The sequence below is a fragment of the Hyperolius riggenbachi genome, chromosome 1, assembly GCF_040937935.1.
Source record: "Hyperolius riggenbachi isolate aHypRig1 chromosome 1, aHypRig1.pri, whole genome shotgun sequence".
NCBI lineage: Eukaryota > Metazoa > Chordata > Amphibia > Anura > Hyperoliidae > Hyperolius > Hyperolius riggenbachi.
The window spans coordinates 399,520,423-399,541,906 of NC_090646.1; the positions used below are offsets into that span (position 1 = coordinate 399,520,423).

Below are 21,484 nucleotides of genomic sequence, written 5' to 3' on the forward strand. Positions count from 1 at the left end.
CAGCCAGCTGTCTGAAATGCCCTTGAACAGATTTAAAGACAGGAAGTCTACTGTAAATAGGAAAATATATTTAGCTGTGTATTCACAGCTTTTATTAACATTCCTAAGACAAACTATAGGTTTGAGGAATGTATTTTGTATGTTTTCTTATATTGTAGAACAGACCTTTAGGGCTCGTTTCCACCATAGCGAATCCGCATGCGGCGACGAGATGCGGATTCGCTTGTTACGCTGAAGTGGCCGGGGCTGTTTCCACATGTGCGGCGTGCGGGAGCGATTTGGCGGCGGGCCAAATCTGCATGACGGGACCCACAGAATTCGCCTGCGTCGGGAATCCGTGCGAATCGCCGCTAATGTATTTAATAGTAAAAACGCATGCGTTTGTTACATGCGTTTTTACCCGCGATTTCGCGTGCGATTTCGCACCTTTTTCAATGTTATTTTGCCCTGGCAGTGTTATGGTTAATTTCGCATGGCACCCTGCCATGCGAAATCGCAAGCGAAATCGCGGGTAAAAACGCATGCGGAAACGCATCCGCATGCGTTTTTACAAGCGTCGGAATGCCGGCGAAATCGCGTCGCAACAGTGGAAACGAGCCCTTAAGGTGCGTACGCATGCACAGGGACGTGACAATAGCCCTGCGACCCTGTGGGATGAGGGGGGCACACTTCTGTGGTGAGGTGCAGAGCACAACAGCATACATTACCTACTTCCGACAGTTTCTCCTCACTCCGCTCTTATCTGGAACTGCGCTGCACATCTCCATGCAGCTCTGCCCTGATGCAGGTCACATGACATGTAGAGACAGAAGCTGCAGGAAGATAGACTGTATGGCACAGATACAGGGAAGAGAGGTGTGAGGAGAACCTGTCGTTCTGTTGGAAGTGGGAAATGTATGACGCTCTGCTGCTGCTCTCTGCTATAACAGTAGTGGCGTAGCAATAGGGATTGCAGAGGTCTTAATTGAACCGGGCTCTTGGGCCGGAGAGGCCCTGGAAGGCCCTCCCTCAACTGCAGCATTAGCTCTTTATTGGTCCTGTGCTTGTAATGATCACTTCTATAGAGACTTTGAATAGTGGTAATTATGAACAAACAGTTCCCAATCCCCTTCTTGCACCTCTGACACTGTGGTTGTCCTTGGCAGGTTTTGGTGCTCCGTATCAATTGTTATGAGTGCTTGGAGGGGGCCCAATGAAAAAACTCACACCGGGGCTCATAGCTCCTTAGCTACGCCAATGTATAACAGCGTGTGTGGTGAGTGTGAGTGGTTCATACTGTGATCTTGGAAGAGCGGGGGAGGGCCGCCATACACATGGGGGATTCTTGGTAGAGTTGGCTCTTAATGCCAGTCTCTAGCTGAGAATCATCTAGCATGTTACAAGGCTTTACTTTTGTAACCATCATATTTTTTGGCTGTATAAGTGTTGGTGTAGGTGTATGGTATATGGAGCAGAGGACTCAACAGGAAAGCTGAGGACTTCAATGATCTCCTGGGCCGTTTCACATTTACCCATTCTGGTTTTATCTGCTGCAGTGTGTTGCAGAATAGTGCTGCTGCACACAGTTCTTTGGACAGTTGATTGCATTGCCGTTATTTGATGAAAGCACATCTGTGCTCCGGATCAGCAGCGGACACTACAGTGGGTTCTGTAGTGGTTATAAGACATGGTAAATTGGATATGAGATAGTTCTGTGCACAAGCACAATCACAATTGTTGTAAAATGAGCTATCTCTGATGGCTTGCAGTGAACAACATTGGTGCACATTTGAATTTAACAACGGCACGACAGTCTACTATTCTGATTATTAGCGGAAGCGCTAAACTGAGGACCTGGAAGTGCATAACTAGTCACATGTGAGTTTTTTTCGAATGGAGCTATCATTCGTTATTGTTTGATAAAAACAACTAACACTGATTACAGTTTGTACTAATGCGCCAGGAGGAATAGCCTTTTTTTTTAATGATTCTCAGCCAACGCATCATTTCTCGTCCATTTTGGGTGATGTCGGTCAAGCGCGTGTACAGAGCTTAACCCTTTGGCATCCTGTGAACCCAGTCTAACTACTGTAACAGAATGGAGAGCTAAAATGGCATCAGCCTACTGGAGGGAGATTGCGTGGCATGATCAATTGGAATTATATTGATTGTAAATGCTGTAACACTAACTCCTCATTATAGTAGTATAGTACCCCTAAAGATGTCTGTTTAAAGAGTACGACAGACAACTGTTACTTTTTTCCCACTAAAGTAAACACCCTGGGTATTGGTTATTGAGTAAACGAAGGGATTTATTAGGAAAGGGAAGGGTTCAACGTACGTGGGGTGATAGAGGCGTGATTAGGGTGGATCAAGGCAGGGCCTTATTCCTCCTGGAGTGTGGATAATGCCAAACAAATATACTAATGGAAATGATGACAAGAACATATTCCTGCCATATTGTTCCTTGGTTTATACAAAGATATTTACATACCTCCTTGCAGAATCATTATGTGCACTTTGGCTAATTCTTTTTTCCTCCCCCTAATCACCTTTTAGTCTCCCAAAGCTTTTATGTGACTCATTTTGAAGACTGGTAATCCCCACTCAATCCAGTATGTTAGAGAAATATAAGGAGTATGTATGGTGGAATCATGCATGTAGTTCAGATCAAAAATGCATGTACAAGACAGACAACAAATGAATGTAGAGGACACAGATCCTGCACTGGCTTTATACACTGTAAAAGTAAACTAAATATGCTAGCTATGGGGTTCTGCATAAAACATATAAATTAGCTAATCCTTTTTTGGTTGAAAAATGACAGTGTCTTCTGTTTACCTCTATATTACAAATGTGAGTATTAATGGCAAATGTTAATTATTTGTGTTTTCTTTGTTTTGTGTACTTACACAGCACAGACATTACAAAGTGTATCCAAAAGAGACTGAAACCCTTCTGTAAATTACTCAGTCTTCGTGTACAAAATGAGTAATGAGGGTTTCTGTCCTGTGCAGCAGGTTACTGATACAGTAATAAAGTAACTTCTGGGTAGTCCATACTCCAAAAGTACAGATGCTTGCTGTACTTTGGGCTTGCAGATGGTTTTGGAAATGTATCACTAGCTGCAAGCTAGTGCGAGTGCACACCAAAAACCGCTAGCAGATCCGCAAACGTTAGGAGTTTTTGAAGCTGTTTTTCAAAGCGATTCTAGGCATGTTTAGAGAGATTTTCTAAACATGCCTAGTGTTTTTTTATAGGGTTTTTGTGTGCAGATTTAATATTTTGTTACAGTAAAGCTGTAACTGAACAGCTTCTGTAACAAAAACGCTTGGAAATCCGCTGTGATCTAGCGTTTTTCAGAGTGGTTTTCCACTTTCCTATACTTAACATTGAGGCAGAATTGCCTCAGAAATCTGTAAAAATGCTGCAGGACCCGAGTTTGTGTTTGGGGAAAAAATTAACGGCTCTGGTGTGTACCATCCCATTGCAATACATTAGCCAAGCGGTATTCGGCCCCCAAGCATTTTAAAAAACGCTCAGAACCACTCTTGGTGTGCACCAGCCCTCACAGTGACATCTTGAATCTGAAGCTTGCTTTAAAGGACAACTAAAGTGAGAAGAATATGGAGGCTGCCATATTTGTTTCCTTTTAAACAATACCAGTTGCCTGGCAGCCCTGCTGATCTATTTGGCTATATTAGTGTCTGAATAACACCAGAAACAAGCATGCAGCTAATCTTGTCAGATCTGACAATGTCAGAAACACCTGATCTGCTGCATGCTTGTTCAGGGTCTATGGCTAAATGTATTAGAGGCAGATGATCAGCAGGATATCTAGGCAACTTGTATTGCTTAAAAGGAAATAAATATGGCAGCCCCCATATCCCTCTCACTTCAGTTGTCCTTTAACTATCCTTAGTGGTTTTGCTCCCAATATGCTGAGACAGCACCGTATTCCTTTTGATGGTACAATAATAGATGTTTACTGTTTCTGTTGTCCCATTTGCTGATGTCCACTCTCATCCACTGTTGTATGCGTTGCAATGCAGTTTCTGTTCATTCAATGCACTGGAAGTGAAAAGATTACTGTTCAAACCTCTAGTGGATATTTTTAAAATGGTTACAAATTTGCTACTAAATTGCTTCAGAAATGCTAGCTCATTTACATTTCTGTTGAATAAATGGAATCAAAACATACTCTTCTCAGTTAGTTTTGTTATTTTCTTTCCCTTGTGGTCAAAATGCAAGTTGCTGGCCCTAGTGTAAATGGAGCTCAGAGCAGTACATTGGTTTATAAATCAATTTTTTATGCATTATATATTAAACGGCCGTATTCGCACTATGAACAGTGCTTGCATATGTGTTGTTCTGTGAGCATTTTCTGATGCATACTATGAGCATTTGTATGCATTTAAGCACACGCATCATTTTAATACAAAACGCAAACAAGTGCGTGGGAAAACATAAAGAAACACATCTCACATGAATGAGCCCATTAGCTTACATAGGCTGTCAACTCCAATGCATTTTTGCATAGTGGACAAATACAGGGGAGACAGAAGTAGTTATAATAAATGTTTCTCTTTGAACCCTCTCATTGTATTTATATTTACTAAGTAGGGTGCAGTTCTGCATGAATGTAGTACACCAAATGTGTACAGTAGAAAAGAAACCCCCTCTAGGTGTACATAAGATGTTAATTACTGGTGTATTGATACTCACCTGGGGAATCCTCTAGCCCACATGTGTCGAACTCCAGGCCTCCATGCCAGTGTTTAGGATGGACTGAGAAAGAGAGGAATGTGTTCTACCTGATGGACCACACCTTTCCTGATTCAGACCCATCAATTCATTTGAGCTGTATCAAAAATGTGTCAGGATCTCGGCCCTCGTAGGACCGGTTTGACATACCTGCTCTAGCCCCATGAGGTGTGTGGGCTCCCTCACCATCTTCTCCGGACACTCCGTTCTGCCGTTATCCCTTTTGAGAATCTGTCCAGTTGCGGCCCGGCCACGCCCCCCCATTGGGAGGCAGATTGCAACCAGAATACCATCGGGGATAATGAGAGAATGGAGTGGCTGGAGAGGACGGTGAGGGAGCCCCCACACCTCATGAGGCTGGAGGAAGCCCCAGGTAATTATAAATACATCCGTAATTAATATCTCAGGTTTCCTTTAAGCATCAGATAATTTAACTATAAGCTAAAGAGACTCTAAAATTGGTTGCTGTGTATTATGATCTGCAGAATTAAACATGCTCATGTCTATGATATATATTCACTTACCTAATTAAAACATTCAAAGAAATGATGTGCAGGTTGCAGAGCCAGTCTAGTGATACATGAATGGCATATGAATCATTGCGATGAATATTTCTGCATAAAATGGAGCTCTAAAGCTGTGAGGTATGGTAAAAAGTATGTTCATATGCGTGGCATTTTTGGCTTCACATCTATAATTAAGGGGTTCCTTTTGCATTAGCACCCCCTCATTGTGGCACAGTACGTGTGACGTATCTAATAATAGAATCTGGATTGTGGTTGTGGCAGGCTTCTTTCATCTGGCATTTGTTTAACCTCTAGTTTACCTCAAACCACAAGAGATCACGATGTGCTTTACCAGCCTGGAACAGTCAGCTTTCACGCCCATAGCAGGCCATGCTTTAAGTACTCAGCTCTGCAGCACTGCTGCTTTGGCATGTTTGTGGCATACATGAAAAGCAGGATTCACACTATGCTTTCCTCCAGGGACCTTGTTTACTCTTGCTCCTTATTAAATAAGGGATTAAAATAGTTTGTGGGTATTAAGCCATTTGAGCTGGCAGCTGCGTTCTTCTCCCAGGTATAAGGGCAGCTTTTAATAGGCATCTCTCAAAGAGATATAAAGAGAAAAATACTCTGCTGCTCATCCAAATATGCAAAGAATCCACCTCTGTCATCAACATCTCTCTTTCCAGCAGGGATAATTGAAAAGCCTATCTGCATGTAGTGAGTTTAGTGGGGCCCAGAGATTTGACCCGGCAGGACTGATTGATGTCCCGCATGCAGTACATACTGTAGCATGGAGACATTGTTCCCTGAATGAAAAGAAGCCAGCTTTCACATCCAATTAATGATTCATCAGGAAATAATTACACTTTGCATAAAGTAGGGACATAATCATCATTTAAACAAAAGAGAAATTATTTGGTGCTTGTTTCCAAGGACTCTGAGGTTGTAGACTTTAGGCCCTAAGATGTTTTTACCTGCTATCAGGAAAATATTAATGGAGACATATTACTATTATACGTTTATATAGCGCTGATATTTTCCTTAATGTTTTTCTGAGCGCACTGAGTACATAGTGCTTCCCTCAGAGGAGCTCACAGTCTAATATTGCCGCCATAATCATAGTCTAATATTCCTAACATAGTTTAAGTTGAATTTAGGATTAAGCCAATTAACCTAGCACTTTGATTTGGGGATGTGGGAGGAAACCTCACACAATCTCAGGGAGAACATAAAATCTTTATGTAGATGGTGCTCAGGCCAAGAGATAAACATGGAACTCTAGCAACAAGGTGGCAAGGCTGCGAGGCATCCGAATAAATGGTAAACAGGTAAACATTATTCAACTGAATAATGAGGCTGCTACAGCAAAGAGGGACAAAGTTGCCCAAACTGTTACGCATCCGTTCCTCTCTTTCTCTCTCTATCTCACTCTCTTTTTATTTTAAATCCCTAAATTTTCAAACAAAGTAAACTTTTACACTCCTTAGAAGGCTGAGAAAAGGATGAATGGTTCAGGCAGGAGAAAAGACCACACTCATACTGCAATTTGTGTTCAAAACATTCAACTGTAAATAAAAATGATATATAATTATATTACAGGTTATTGGAATTTTTTGCTTGGCCATGTGGATAATAATGCTGTTATTATGGTAATTCTCTAGTATGCTTCATGCACTCTAAAGGTCACCAAATGGGATCTTAGAGTGTACTTGTATGGAAAAAAGTGACCCTAGAGGATACTTACGTCGGGAGGTGGAAGCCTTTGGATCCTAAAGAGGGTTCCCGCTTCCTTCTAGGTAGAGGTGATCCAGAGCTGGCACTCCCCACACATACACTGACAAGCTTTGTTGGTAGTACACGCAGGCACACTAGTAGCTTCCCGCTTGGGATCTGGCTGTAGCCTGATCGGGTCCTGCACTGCACAGGGAGCCATTAGTGCCTGCACGCACCGCCGTTTGTAAATATTTTAGTCTGTGCCGCTGCAAGTGAGCCAGGGCTGGAACATGCGGAGGATGGGGTTATCCCTCATTAGGATCTAGAGGCTCCCCCTCCCGAAGTAAGTACCCCTTAGGGGCACATGTTTCCTTACAGGTTTACTTTAATACTAAAGCTACGTACACATGCTAATTGGAACATGGAATGGCCTTTTGGGGCCTTTTCAGCCAAGAGTGTAGCATGTGTAAAGATGTCTCTGAGATGACTGACCCCCCTTCCCCCCATTAACAGTATAAGTCACTCTAGTATACCAGAGCAGTGCTTGTGTACAGTGCTCATTCCCCACAGTGTCACCCACAGGACTTAGCTCTAACTTGACAGGCAACATTAATAGTGCATGTATTAGTAGTCTTTTTTTACATACATCTGATGGCTCCTAGAAAGGAAAGAAACAAAAAAGTGATGGTTTAAAAAGTTTATCATTGATGTTATTGTTGAGACCCCATACACTATACTTCACTATACTTCAATCCACTGCTAACTCTGCATAAAACTGAATTGAACCAAATGTCCTGAGATTAATATTCACATACACAGTTCATATATTCATATTCAAGTCTCTACCACACCTACAAGACTGGACATTCATCCTTTTCCAATGACCCCCTGTTAAAATGATTCAAAAGCGCTTCTGGGATACTCTCAGGCAATCCCCAGCCTATCACAATTCACTGTTCACTTAAGCTGCAGAGTCTTCATAGAGATTCACCTCAAAATAAAAGCACATGGCCCTCCATAACATACAGATTTTTATTAAAAAGTTAGAATTGAACATGAAGTAATAGTCAGGCACAGAGTTTTACTGGGCTCTCCCTCATGCGGTGGCCACCCGGCTAGACTACACGGAAAACCATTGTCTCAGGTCCCCTCCGCCTCGGGGTCGCTACTTCCTCATCTGTAACACGCTGGGTTGTATTTATTGTTTCAATATATAAGTAGTATATCAGCGCAGTGGAATTGATCTAGGAAAAACACTCTCCTGTCCGATAACAAGTCCTCTAAGACTGCCACAATCACAGCAGGTTCTTCCTGTTGGTTTCCCTACAAACAATGCTGATTGGCTAATAAGTACTGCATTATATGCAGGAAGTGGGTTTTAAAAGGACTCCGAGCAGTGCCTGTGGGTATGCCTTTAAGCATACCCACAACTAATTAATTATATCCTCACACCTACCAGCATGATATTTGTAATTATATCCCCCTGGGTTCCTTGTATTTCATTGCATTGCACTGAATGAAGCTGCCGACACTGGGGAAAGTGTCGTCATGCATAATACAATGCTTAATAAGGAATACAAGATGGCGGCCGCGATTTAGAAAATAACGAAAAATAAAAGGCGTAGGGTGGCGGTTTATATAACATTGGAAAGAGGAGAAAGAGAGCTTCAAAATGGTATGCATCTTTCCATAGTTACTGCACTGTTTGGAGTCCCTTTAAGAGTTTAAATTCTTTGGCTGTCCAAAATTACTTTTAAACAATAGCAGGATCTGCTGTCTTGTCTCATGGAGGCTGCCATTTTGCTTTTTGGAAATTCTGAAAATGACCTTGTCTGCATAGCTGATGTTCCTGAGTCAAATACGACAGCTGCAACAGACTCTAACATTTTACCTGCTGCCCTCATGCCTGAAAATTTGAACTAATGATGTCTGCAATATAATTGTATAAAGAGAGTTTGTGCCGATTTCTCCATTATGCAATCTCAGTTGCTATTTGAAGTTTCAGATCAGATCCAGGCCATGTATCAACTGTTTATCCTGTACAATTAAAAGACAAATAAACATTTATTCTGTAATTAGCTGTAATTAGCTTTATCATCTTTTCTTTTTTTTTCTTTTCTCCAGCACCCATAACACAAGGCTCTGGAGTCAGTTTCCCAATTGGAGAGCCACTAAGCCAGCCATACTATCCTGACATGAACTCAGCCGTCAGCCTACAGAGGTCTATGTCCTCGCCACCGAGCAGGTAACTGGTGCTATGTACAGTGGTAGGATTATCAGAGGAAAGTGTGGAGTTTACGTCGCATTATTCATGCCTCTAGGTGTACTTGATGGTGTCTGTACAATGTTTTGTTATTTGCAGCAATTTCATTCTTCAGAAGTTCAGATTTGTCAGTTCAGCTAGGGTAATTACTGAAATATGTCTTTCTTGTGAATTTACGGTAATTTATGCTTGTAGTGTGAGGTTGTTTGCTGTCATGGGTAAACAGCTCTTATAAGATGGAGATAGCTGTGTGTGGGTGTAGCCAGAGAGTTGAAGACTACGGATGGTCAGGGACATGCAAATAATTCTGAGTCGATGCAGATTTTATTTACATTTCTATGTTAATGTATGCAGCGTCAACTCAGAATTGATTGCATGTGGTTGACAGTCCCTAATGATAACTAATTATAAAAGTAGATAAGTGGTGTCTGATAGAGTAAAACACTAGTCAGAGAGTGAGCTGTAATGCTGGGAATACACGGTTAGATTTTGAGCCATTTAGATGGTTCGATAGATAATTTCCGACATGTCTGATCTCGCGCCCGATCGTTTCCGCGCTCAATTTTGCATGGGGAACAATGGGAAAAGATAAGAAAACCGAATGGAAGATAAGAGAATCGGGTGCGAAATCGAGCGGGGAATCGATCGGGCGGGATAATCAAGCCTCAAAAACGTACCGTGTATTCCCAGCATTAAGTCTCTTATTTCTCCTTTCATAGGTGCTGCTTCCTGTATGAACAGTGCTGAGTAGAAAGAAGGGAGAGAGAGCGCACACTGTGATTGGTGTCAGGTTGTGGGCTAGCCCAATAGGAGAGGTCTCACCTGATTGTGGAGGCAGGGTAAATCCTTATGGGTTTTTCAGCTGTTTGCGTTTGTGTTCTTCTTTTGCTGGGGACCTGGCTTGTGATAAATTCCATGAGGTCCATGAGTATGCGTTGTATCGGAGCAGGTGGTGTAGACACGCTGTGAGATAATGCACTTGGCTGGTACAAGCTAGGATCCCGGCTATGCATGGACAAAGAATAAGTACATCTGATAATATAATAAAATATTTTAATAATATAATAAAATATTACAAACACAGCCTTGCGCATCATTGCGGCTAACTCTGCTTTAGTGGGCAGGCTTTACCTATTGTTTCTCCACGCATAGCTAGGGATCCTAGCTTGTACCGACCAAGCACATTTTCTCACGCACACATCGTCTCTCCACCGACATCCGTCTGCTCTGACATGGTGCATCCGCAAGGACCTTGTGGAAACAACTGGAAAACCAATTAGAAGTCCCCCTCAGCCTCCACAATCAGGTGAGACCTCTTCTATTGGTCTAGCCCACAACTTGGCTCAATCACAGTGTGCTCTTGCTCCCTTCTGTCTTTCTAGTAATAAAAGTGGCCTAGAATCTGCAGGCTTCAACAAGCATTGTTACCATTCATAGCTAACTCTCTCCTGACACCTTTCATATAATTGTCAGCAAATAATCACATTTATTTACAGATTTGTATCTGAACTGATCTTTGTTTTCATACAGAAGTAGATTTGCAAGTGGAGTGTATAGTCACTTGTAGAGGATTAACAATATTGTATGAAAACTGTTGTCCCCCAAATTCGAGTATATAGCAGTACATTACAGCACAGCACAAAAGATTGTACGGTTATATGTGTATGGCGTTTGGCAGTAAACAGTTCCGATGTACAGTATATGTGTGTTTCAGCTGTGTTTTTTGTTTCTATGATGCATTTGATTGAAACTGCATTTTGCATTTGACTTAAACTCCAATGTGAAGTACACCAAAATTTTAATCACACTTGACAGCATCTTGGCTGTGAAGAAAACTTCCCGACTAGCATTTCTGAGGAGAATCACATGACTACTATAGCAACCCCTGGATACGCTGAAGGGGATGGGATAGGACCATTTGGTTATTTATTTTTGGACATTACATGGTAGGCATGTGTCCTCCTTCTACAATATGTGGTCCAGGACAATGTGGTCTTATTTGTCAGTGCGACTAAGGAATGATGTGCCTGACAAAGACTAGTCCTTTTATTCCAACATGTTAACCTCCTTGGCGGTAACCCTGAGTCAGGCTTGTGGTGGAAAAAAGAAGCCAGGAGCGGTAATCCCGAGCCTGATCTCACTATAGGAGTACAGCACCACCCGGAGGACAGAGGGAGAATTTCAGCGCTGGATCCAGTGGAGGTGAGTATTGGGCAAGGCTGCTGGAGATCTCACTGCGGTATGATTTAATCCTTATTTTAGGGTCTAAAAGCTTGTAAAAAGTTGCACCGCTTTTAGACCCTAAATCCGTAAATAAGCTTACCACCAGGTAGGTTCACAATTCACATAACCTGATTTATATTAGAAAACACAAGATTGATTCCTATCTAGAGTGTGTACATTATAAAATATAACTTTTATTAATATAATTAAAAATAAATTCATATGCCTTATTGAACTAACTGAGGTAGGTTGCAAATTCAGTGATCAGATAATAATCATTTGTAAACATATATCTGATCAACCTATTCCTCACTGAGATTGCTAAAGTGATATAAAGAATCCCCTCACCACCAATCCAACCAGGTAGGTTAAAAGAAATAGTACCTAACTGTAGTTGGACCATGTAGTTGAACAGTCACCAGCTAGTAAGGGTATGAGGTTATATAGTAAATGGAACAGGTCACAAATAATCTATGACACCCCTCGTATGTATATATGTAATATACCATTATATGGCTGCACAAAAACTTCTTGCACTCACAGGAGACCAAAGTTACACAGTATGTACAAGCTCTCGGTGAGCGTTGTCTAATGAAACTGAAAAATATATGCTTTGTTAACCGTGTTTCATATATTTGTAATGTACATTTAAGGTTAGAATGCTGATTTTAAATCTCAGAGATAGCATAGATCACGTAAGAGAATCCCTACAATTTAGCAGTGGAAGATTCATCCTCAACAAGGGAAATTACATTTCAGCGAAAAGACCATTAATATTTTCCTACTGTACTATGCTCCCCTCGCACTAAACCCAAAAGGAAAGGCATACAAGGTTACGACTGTGAAATTAAACACACAAAGGATGTTTATCAACATGGGATATAAGGTTAACATGTGAAACACCAGCATTTCTCTTTTCCTATTTAAATAGCATTTGCCCTTTTTTGTTTTCTATGTTTATGTTTTGCTTTTTCCATATTGCAGTATCCTGTTACGGCAGCTAGATGAATCATGTACAAACTCGCTCAATCAGTCTTTCGAGTAAAGCTGTTCATGATAGCGGATGCAACAGTGTAAGAGGGCACTATATGAAATAATAATTATATCACTATTAGCCTGAGGTACCTTCACATACCTCCCCTACTTTTCAAAGTTTTGCTTTCCAGAACCTGCAGCCCATGGTGAGACTGTGGCACAAGCCCTGCATCCTACAAAACAGCGTGCGTGTTTCTCGGTAGGACATTGACAGGCAAACAAATTGAGAATGAGGGATCTACACACAGCATCTGATGTGTGTTTTCTCTAATGTCTTTATTATGGAGTCTCTCTTAAGTGTATTACTAAACATCATTTTGCTTTCTTAACCACATCAGTACCGACGTAGTTGGAATGTTTGTCCTGCTGGTGGCTGTACGACTTTGACAGGACATAGACTCCAACCATTCATTGCCGTGCACTCACACTGTCCTCGCTGTTTGCGATGCTGTTCCGTCGCTGCACCAGCTTGCTCTGCTTTCTTAGTGACAGCAGAGTTTCCACATCTGACCCTGTGATTACTCTGAGCCAATCACAGTAGGGAAAGGACAGTTATGGTCCTTAAGGGGCTAGAGCTGTCTGGGCCCAAAAGGGTTAATGGCTGGTTCAGTTGGACGATTGCCACCGAGATCCACAGTGTCCTGCATTGAGATAAATAGCCATGTTCAATCAATTGCACAAATGCCGATCAGTTTTTTCAAAATGCTGCTTTCAGCGTCGGCTTCATCTGCTGGTCCATGTTCTCCTTGGGGCTCAAAATGGGCCACGATGACAACAGGAAGCAATACATGCAGTATGCACAGAGGCAGAAAAGCGTTCAGCATTGGCTAATAAAAGACACTAGCATGTGTTCGTCTGAATCTGACCCTAAAACAGAAGGTATTTGCAATGATTCATGGGAAGCCACACTTGCTGAAGTATACATAGTGGATTGGTGTGCCTCTGTAAAATGTATACGCTCACCATACACAACCGGTTCTGGATGTGTGCCTGGCTTTCAAAAGGGCATGAAGAGATGATTTGCATATTTGAGAGTAATGCATCGTGGGAATTCCACAGTTAACATTCCTCAGTGTATTATACTTCAAGATGTATACAAAGGCAAACACTTTACATTTGTTTCTTTTAACAGTAAAAGACCCAAGACAATTTCTATAGACGAAAACATGGAGCCAAGCCCAACCGGAGAATTCTACCCTTCTCCAAATTCACCAGCAGCGGGAAGTCGGACATGGCATGATAGAGATCAAGGTATTTCATTATATGATTAATAAATATCCACAGCATTATATTTCTTTTCCTCATATTCCTTTTGTAGTCAGTATATCATGTTACCACATGGAAAGGTAATGCAGAAACCTGTATATAAAGGTAATGCTTTGTGAAAAGCAGACAGTTTCTGTACTTCTGGTCCATGCATACTGAGTTGGGCTTTGGGGAGGATTCTCTTGGACCAGACAATTCTACAATAAAATGTAAATATAGGGATGATCTTCTGTGTAAGGCCCCTTTCCCACTATACCTAAGCAAATGCACACAGAAAAACATTCCTGCAGATTTGCGTGTATACGCATATTTTATTATTTATTATATTATACCATCTCCATTCATTACTATTGACATGTGGAAATGCATACGCGTAGACGCCTATGCAGAAATGCATACGCGTTAAGGCGAAACCGTGTGGAAAATTTTAACAGAGGCGGACAGTTTTTTTTTCCACCTGCGGGGGTGAGCGACTTTCGCCTGTAATGGAAACAGGCCCATTGACTTGTATATGTCATGCGAATCTGCATGCAGAACATGCATGCAGATTCGCGTTAGTGGAAACGGGCCCCAAGTGTTGGATACGCCTACTGTAGTCACTAAATGCTATATGTGCAGGATGAATATACCAAATACCCAAACTAATATAGAGGTGCAAGTCCTTTTTTATATTGTCCTGCACATGTTTTAATAGTTGAAATGAATGTATGCAGTAAGTAAATACTACCTCCTTCTGCAGGGCAGCCATCAGGGGGGATAACTGACACTGCAGTGAGGTGCCCAGGTCTTCTGGGGACCCTTGGCCCCCCCAAAGTACTGAAAGGGCCGCATGTGCTGGCTGCGGGCCTGTGGCTAAGTAACCAGCACACTGCGTTCCAGCACTGAGAGAAAAGTGACATCAGCGCTTGAATATGGAGAGCAGATGAGTGAGCCTGCTACAGCGGACTTTCTATACTGGGGCGCCACCTATATCTGGCTACAGGCTACCTATACTGGGCCACCACCCTTACCTGGCTACCTATACTGGGGCTGGACCCACCTATACCTAGCTACCTATACTGGGGCACCACCTACACCTGGCTACCTATACTGGGGCACAACCTATACTTGGCTACTTTTACTGAGGGCACCACCTGTACCTGGCTACCTATACTGAGGGCACCACCTATACTTGGCTACTTATACTGGGGCACCTATAGCTTGCTACCTATACTGGGGGCACCTGTACCTGGCTAACCTATACTGGTGCACCACCCATACCAGGCTACCTATACTCGGGGCAACTATACCAGGCTACCTATAGTTGAATACCTATACTGGGGCACCTGTATCTTGCTGGCCTATACTGGAACAAAAGAGGCACAGGAAGAAAAGATGGGGACAAAAAAGAATGGATAAAGGATAAGAATGGACCTACAAGTCCCTATCTCATTTGTTAACCGGGGACTTCCTGTATTTTGCTAGTATTTGGCTCCACCCACAACATGTCATGGTCACGCCCACTTTTTGTCGCATCATGCTGTGCATGCCGCTTTCTTCAGTGTCGGAGCTTCACGCACGGACACGGGGTGGGGTGGTTAGTGGGCTGGCACAGCAACCAGTGGGTGGGCCCAGGAAGGGGGGCCCAGAGGCCTAATGATGTGTAAGGGGCCACAACATTTCTGATGGCGGCCCTGTCCTTCTGTAAATTGCCCTCTATGATACAATATACTTTGCATTCTTAAAGTACACCTGAAGGAGAAAATTAATTTTTAAATGCAGTGCCTAATATGTTAGAGCACTTCTACCTGAAAGTCTTCATGCTGCTCATTGTCTTTAGGATTCCTCCTGTTCCCGGTTCCAGGCCTTCTTAACCACCCTGGCGTTCTATTAAGATCGCCAGGGCGGCTGCATGAGGGTTTTTTTAAAATAAAAAAAAAACTATTTCATGCAGCCAACTGAAAGTTGGCTGCATGAAAGCCCACTAGATGGCGCTCCGGAGGCGTTCTTCTGATCGCCTCCGGCGGCCAAAAGTAACACGGAAGGCCGCAATGAGCAGCCTTCCGTGTTTGGCTTCTCCTGTCGCCATGGCGACGAGCGGAGTGACGTCATGGACGTCAGCCGACGTCCTGACGTTAGCCGCCTCCGATCCAGCCCTTAGCGCTGGCCGGAACTATTTGTTCCGGCTGCGCAGGGCTCAGGCGGCTGGGGGGACCCTCTTTCGGCGATCGGGCAGCACACGCGGCTGGCAAAGTGCCGGCTGCGTGTGCTGCTCTTTATTTCATAAAAATCGGCCCAGCAGGGCCTGAGCGGCACCCTCTGGCGGTAATGGACGAGCTGAGCTCGTCCATACCGCTAAGGTGGTTAATATTCCAATAGCCGGCTAGCTTGTCAGTTGAATCTTCCACCAGGAAATGCTTGTGGCCGTGCATGAGAGCTTTTCAACTACGTATGCACAAGCTCTGAATCAAACAAATATAGTAACTGTGAAAAATATAGTAACTATGATAACATTATTATTATTTTAGTCATTTAAGGTTTACTTAAAGGGAACCTGATGTGAGAGGGATAAAGTGGCTAACATATTTTTGTTTTCGTTTTAAACAATGCACATTGCCTGACTATCCTGCTAATCCTCTGCTGATACTTTTAGTCATAGACCCTGAGCAAGCATGCACATCTTGGTGCTCTGGCTGAAGTCTGACTAAATTAGCCTCATGCTAATGTGGCTTCAGGTGTGCTTCAGACACTACCAATGCCAGAAACAGATTTGTTATCAGAGAGGATGGATATGTGTTCAAAGCAATTTTTCCTTTCCTTTATGGAAATGTGGGGCCGGATGTAAAGACAAATCTGGTTAGTGGGAACTCAAGACAAGACAACATTTATATTGCACACATTCAACATTTATATTGCACTTTTCTCCTGGCGGACTCAAAGCAACAGAAGTGCAGCCACTAGGATGTGCTCTATAGACAGCAGCAGTGTTAGTGAGTCTTGCCCAAGGTCTCCTACTGAATAGGTGCTGGCTTACTGAACAGGAAAAGCTGATAAATAAACCCATTACTCCTGTGTCCTAGGCAGAGCCCTTAACCAGTACACTATCCAGCAACTCCAAACACAAAAATCAACAAAATAGTTTACAAGTTCTAGGCACAGTTTTAGAAATACTTTAAGTTAAATTATAGAAAATGAATTATCTCTGTAATTATTTCTATACATTTTCGTCTAATTCTGTGTTGAACACAATACTACTACAATACAAAACTTGTACAATACACAATACTTTAAACACAATACAACATGTTTTTACCTTAAAGTGAATCAGAGACGAAGCAGCCTCATGTATTTCACCATATATATCAGTGGGAACATTAGAGAAAACACCTATCCTGCTCTCTGCTTCATCCTTCACTGCTCAGCCTGCTTCCTATCAGCCCTGATAAAATCCCAAACTGAGCATTTAGTCGGGCTTTGCTCAGGAATCATTATAGCTGAGTTTGTCTTCTCTAAAGTCTTTTCAAGCTCAAGCCTGCCCCCTTCTGGCTCTGCTATAAAGACTCAGCTATAATGATTCCTGAGCAAAGCCAGTCTGAATGCGCAGTCAGGGATTTTATCAGGGCTGGTAACAAGCAGGCTGAGCAGTGAAGAATGAAACAGAAAGAAGGGTAGGTGTTTTCTCTAATGTTCCCACTGATATATATGGTAAAATACATGAGGGTGCTTCGTCTCTGGTTCACTTTAAGCATTTCCACGATCAGTTGTATAGATGTATGTTTTGCATAGAACTGCTTCAGCAAGTCTGTATGATTTTGTTGACAAGGAAGGGCAATCACTGCTCATCCCCATAGACAATATGCACTAGATGTGAAACCATCAGGCCTGTAATTTCTTCACATAATCATTCATCTCTTTGTTTCCTCTGCCCCAGGAATAGTGACACTTCCTATGCCCCAGAGTTTGTTAATTAATATTTAATAAAACAGGTTTTTATAATGCCAATAAACATGTTTTCATTTGATACCGTAGAGAGGTTAGAAAAAGCAATTGTATTTCTTCAATACATTTCTTTATGACATTAATAACACCGTTTAAGTAATCTTTTGACTTTAATAGGTTCATTTTTTCTAGCTGTTATTTAATTGTGCTATCCATTGACTATTTTTGTGTCTTGGGGGTTAGGGCTTACATAGCAGATGCAGTAAGATTTCATTAGAGGTCATCTTTCAAGCACTGACAGTGGCGTAAAACCTCTTGGTAGACTTTTACAGCAGAGCTATCAGCGGCTCAGCAAATAAGAAGGGAAGGAATTTACATTTTAGATGAGCTCTTTGGCTGTAATACATGGTAATTACCTACTGTAACAGACAAGTCATTTTTAAAAACAAATGTGAGCAGATCGCCTCCATTGGATCTGATTTGCTAGTGTATAAAGGTATATATAGTTTATTACATTTGTTTGTTTAAAGCTGCTTAACAATGAATAAAACAGTCCACAGTAGCAAGGTGTCTAAGTATACTGGAAGAAATGCAAGACACAGGAAACTCTGTAGGAGGCGTACGTATTATGGCACTGCCAGTGAGCTGGGCTCAGGGTGACCCTGCTGCTGCTCAAATCCTCAGGAGTGTTAAATACTATTCCCCCTCCAAGTTGTAGCAACTCGGAGGGAGGTGTAATTTGGGGTCTGGTGATCGCCGGTTTCCTGAATTACTCTTGCGCAGGGCGTGCAGCATAGCACCAGTGCTATGACGGCGCCCAGCTTTGGCAGTAGTAACCTGCTTCATCTAGACACCTAAATCATGGTAGTGGCTATAATATCTGTCTAAACGGATCTAGTGTCTTTATAATCTTCAATTACTAGGTTACTTGTGAAGAATTGAAAACATCTATTTCCATGCAGCTGACCAAAAGAATGATCTGCCGAGCCAAGGAGCACCATGCACACTGCATGCACACAGTACTACCTCTGTTCCCAATGGTCTAGACCAGATTACTGCCTGTTATTTTTTGAATTGGCCATGACAGGAGAGAAAATTATTCTTCCATAAAGCACATCTGACTTGAGGCTAATCTACCTAAGATAAGCACAGAGGTATGTTCCTGCTGGAACCACATACCCCCATGTGTTATTCGTTCATCTCCTCATTCCGCCTGGTCCCCATAATTGCTTCTTAGAAAGTTTGACTTTTGGCTAAAGTCAGATTTACTGACAGGAAGAGGCGGGCTTGCTGTGATGTTGCCTCCTAATACCCTCCCCCCTTTTTCCCTGCCCCATTCATGCCCCTTAAGAGAAGGGAATGGTAGGGGGTTTGGAGAGAACATCACTGTCAGCCTGCCCTTTCCTGTCTGAATATTTTAATTTAGTGAAAAGTCAAATTTTTCAAGGATTGATTATGGGGACCACAGGGAATGAATACCAGATACAGGTACAGAGGTACATGGATGCAGCATGAACATACCTCTGTGCTTAGATTAGGCATCTTTGTTCCAATCCTTCCTTGCAAGTTTGAACCTGCCTAGCTTCCAGTATTCTGCTCTCTGTATTGATTTAGGTAAACACTCTTGTTCTTGTACCCTTTCCTGTGGATTGTGGCAAAGGCCCTATACAAAATACTTTCACATGCATGCTGCATGAACTATACAGATCACACAATCGTTCATGGCAGTTATTTCTCATTGCTATGGGGCTAATACATTTCCACTGAGGTACGACATTTTCTACTCAGTGTAGGAAGGATACAATTATCCCAACTAAATGGGAAACACATTGCAAAAAATATTTGTACAGAATTATTCATATTTTTGGAGCATATTGGTGATGTATTTAATCTTAGATACTTGTACAGCTAGCTAGTGATTGTCTGAATCTGTATGGCTGAATACATGCAATTTTGGAGTGACTCTGTATTGACTGGGGGAAAGCAGTAATGCTAGGAGCTTAGTAGTAATGTTTAATTAAAGACTGCTTGTCACACACAGTTCTAGGATCAACAGTCACACCCAAGTCACATTTCACACTCTACTCAGTCTACTGGTAGTTCCCGCATCATTCTAACCTCTTTACTGAATTACAGTACTGCATTTCATCTAATTTCCATCACATCACATGCTCTTTTTGGTGATACATATAATGTTTGCTAAGCCGGTAGAATTTGACTCTGGTCAGCCCAGGCTCCTGTTTTGATCTGTATTTGCAAGAAAACAAACCATCTTTCAATGTAATATTTCTGCTTCTTCCTATTTCATATGAAGGTATTTGGAGCTGCACTGTAATGCTTTATCTAATCATTTTCTTTATTATTGGGGGAGATAATTATGTCTGTGGACTTTATAGATTGAATAACAATGTCTTGGCTTAATGTCCTAGATAATGCTATTACATGTTAGAAAACATTGATCAGTTTTGTTTCCCACCTGGAAACCCAACATGAGCCATATTTTTTGTGGTCAAGATCTGCTCAGTCATGACAAGATCTCCTGTTAATAGGTCCATCACCACCTAAATTGTACCGAGGGCATTCAAATCAGACCTGTATATTCAGCGATCCTTGGATATCTTTATTCTTCAGCATTTTATCAGAGTTTTTTTTTTGTTTTCTTTTAACCATCATCTGACCTTTTTTGTCTGGATGGAACTGGAAGTAGAATGATGTCTTAGGATTGTGCTTCAACGCACGTTAATGGATATCACCATAAAGTTAGTACTATATTTGCAAATTAATAGCCATATTGCTTTTGAGAAGCTAATGGGTCTGTTTTGTTATTTTAAGTTTCAGTTTACTATCTGAAGTGAACAACAAGGGGTTCTCTTTATACCCATACTTAATAATATACAGAGATCTGTCTTAACACAGTATGTCGGATCAGCCATTTTGTTTAATTTACACAAGTTATTTAAGCTCAAATGAGTTATTCTAGTGTATTGAAGATGGTGGAAGGTATGGAGGAAGCAACAGCACACAGAGTATGAAGGGTTTATTTCTCAGAGTTACAATGTTTTCCTGGGTTTGGTATACAGTTGTCAAACTCTAGTCCTTGAGGGCCATATCCATGCCATTGTTTAGGATGGATTGAGAAATGGAGAAATGTGTTCTTGATGATCCACACCCTTCCTGATTTTGTCCCATCAATTAATTTGTGGTGTGCCAAAAATGTGTGAGGACCTCGGCCTATGTGGACTGGAGTTCAACATTCCTGGTTAGATACTCACTTGCATGTATAGCATAATTATAGCAGTTTCCACTAACTCCAAGGGAAAGATATGTGCAGTTATGCTTTGTACAGATGCAATGCAATTTTCCCATCAGATCGAGGGTTTGATTAATAATTTGTGGCATGTCTGATCCGCTCCCGAACGAGAAAGGGATACATTTTATGCAGTACTGATCTGGAAATCAACCCCTTTCTTGATCAGGAGCAGATTTGACATGCTGAAAATTATTGATTAAAATTGCATTGTGTACATCAGCCCTTACATGCATGTTTTGAGACTACACCCCTTGCCTAAAATGAGCGTGCCATGTACTGATAACTGTGCAGAAAGGTTTCCTCTTCAGTGTTCTCCGCAGGCTCTTTTAGCCGGATGCTCCACGCTAGTTTTGGTGAGCACCCGGCTGTCATCGGCTCAACTCCACCTCTGCTGTAAGCAGAAATGTGCAGAGAAGCACTGGCCCTGCATTCTTTCATCTCGCCCCACCCGGCTACTTTTTCATGCCAACCGGCTACTTTTTCATGCCACCTGGGTACTTTTTC

General features: G+C 42.0%; 1 protein-coding gene across 7 annotated transcripts in view; it reads left to right on the forward strand.

Moving 5' to 3' along the window:
* The window catches only part of NFIB (nuclear factor I B), a 561,260-nt gene that overhangs the window by 447,381 nt on the left and 92,395 nt on the right, over positions 1-21,484 (forward strand). For all 7 annotated transcript variants that reach the window (XM_068234892.1, XM_068234884.1, XM_068234891.1 and 4 more), the window contains exons 5-6: positions 9,090-9,210; positions 13,619-13,737. In XM_068234892.1, the coding sequence (XP_068090993.1) occupies positions 9,090-9,210; positions 13,619-13,737 (240 nt within the window). The remainder of the gene's footprint in view (positions 1-9,089; positions 9,211-13,618; positions 13,738-21,484) is intronic.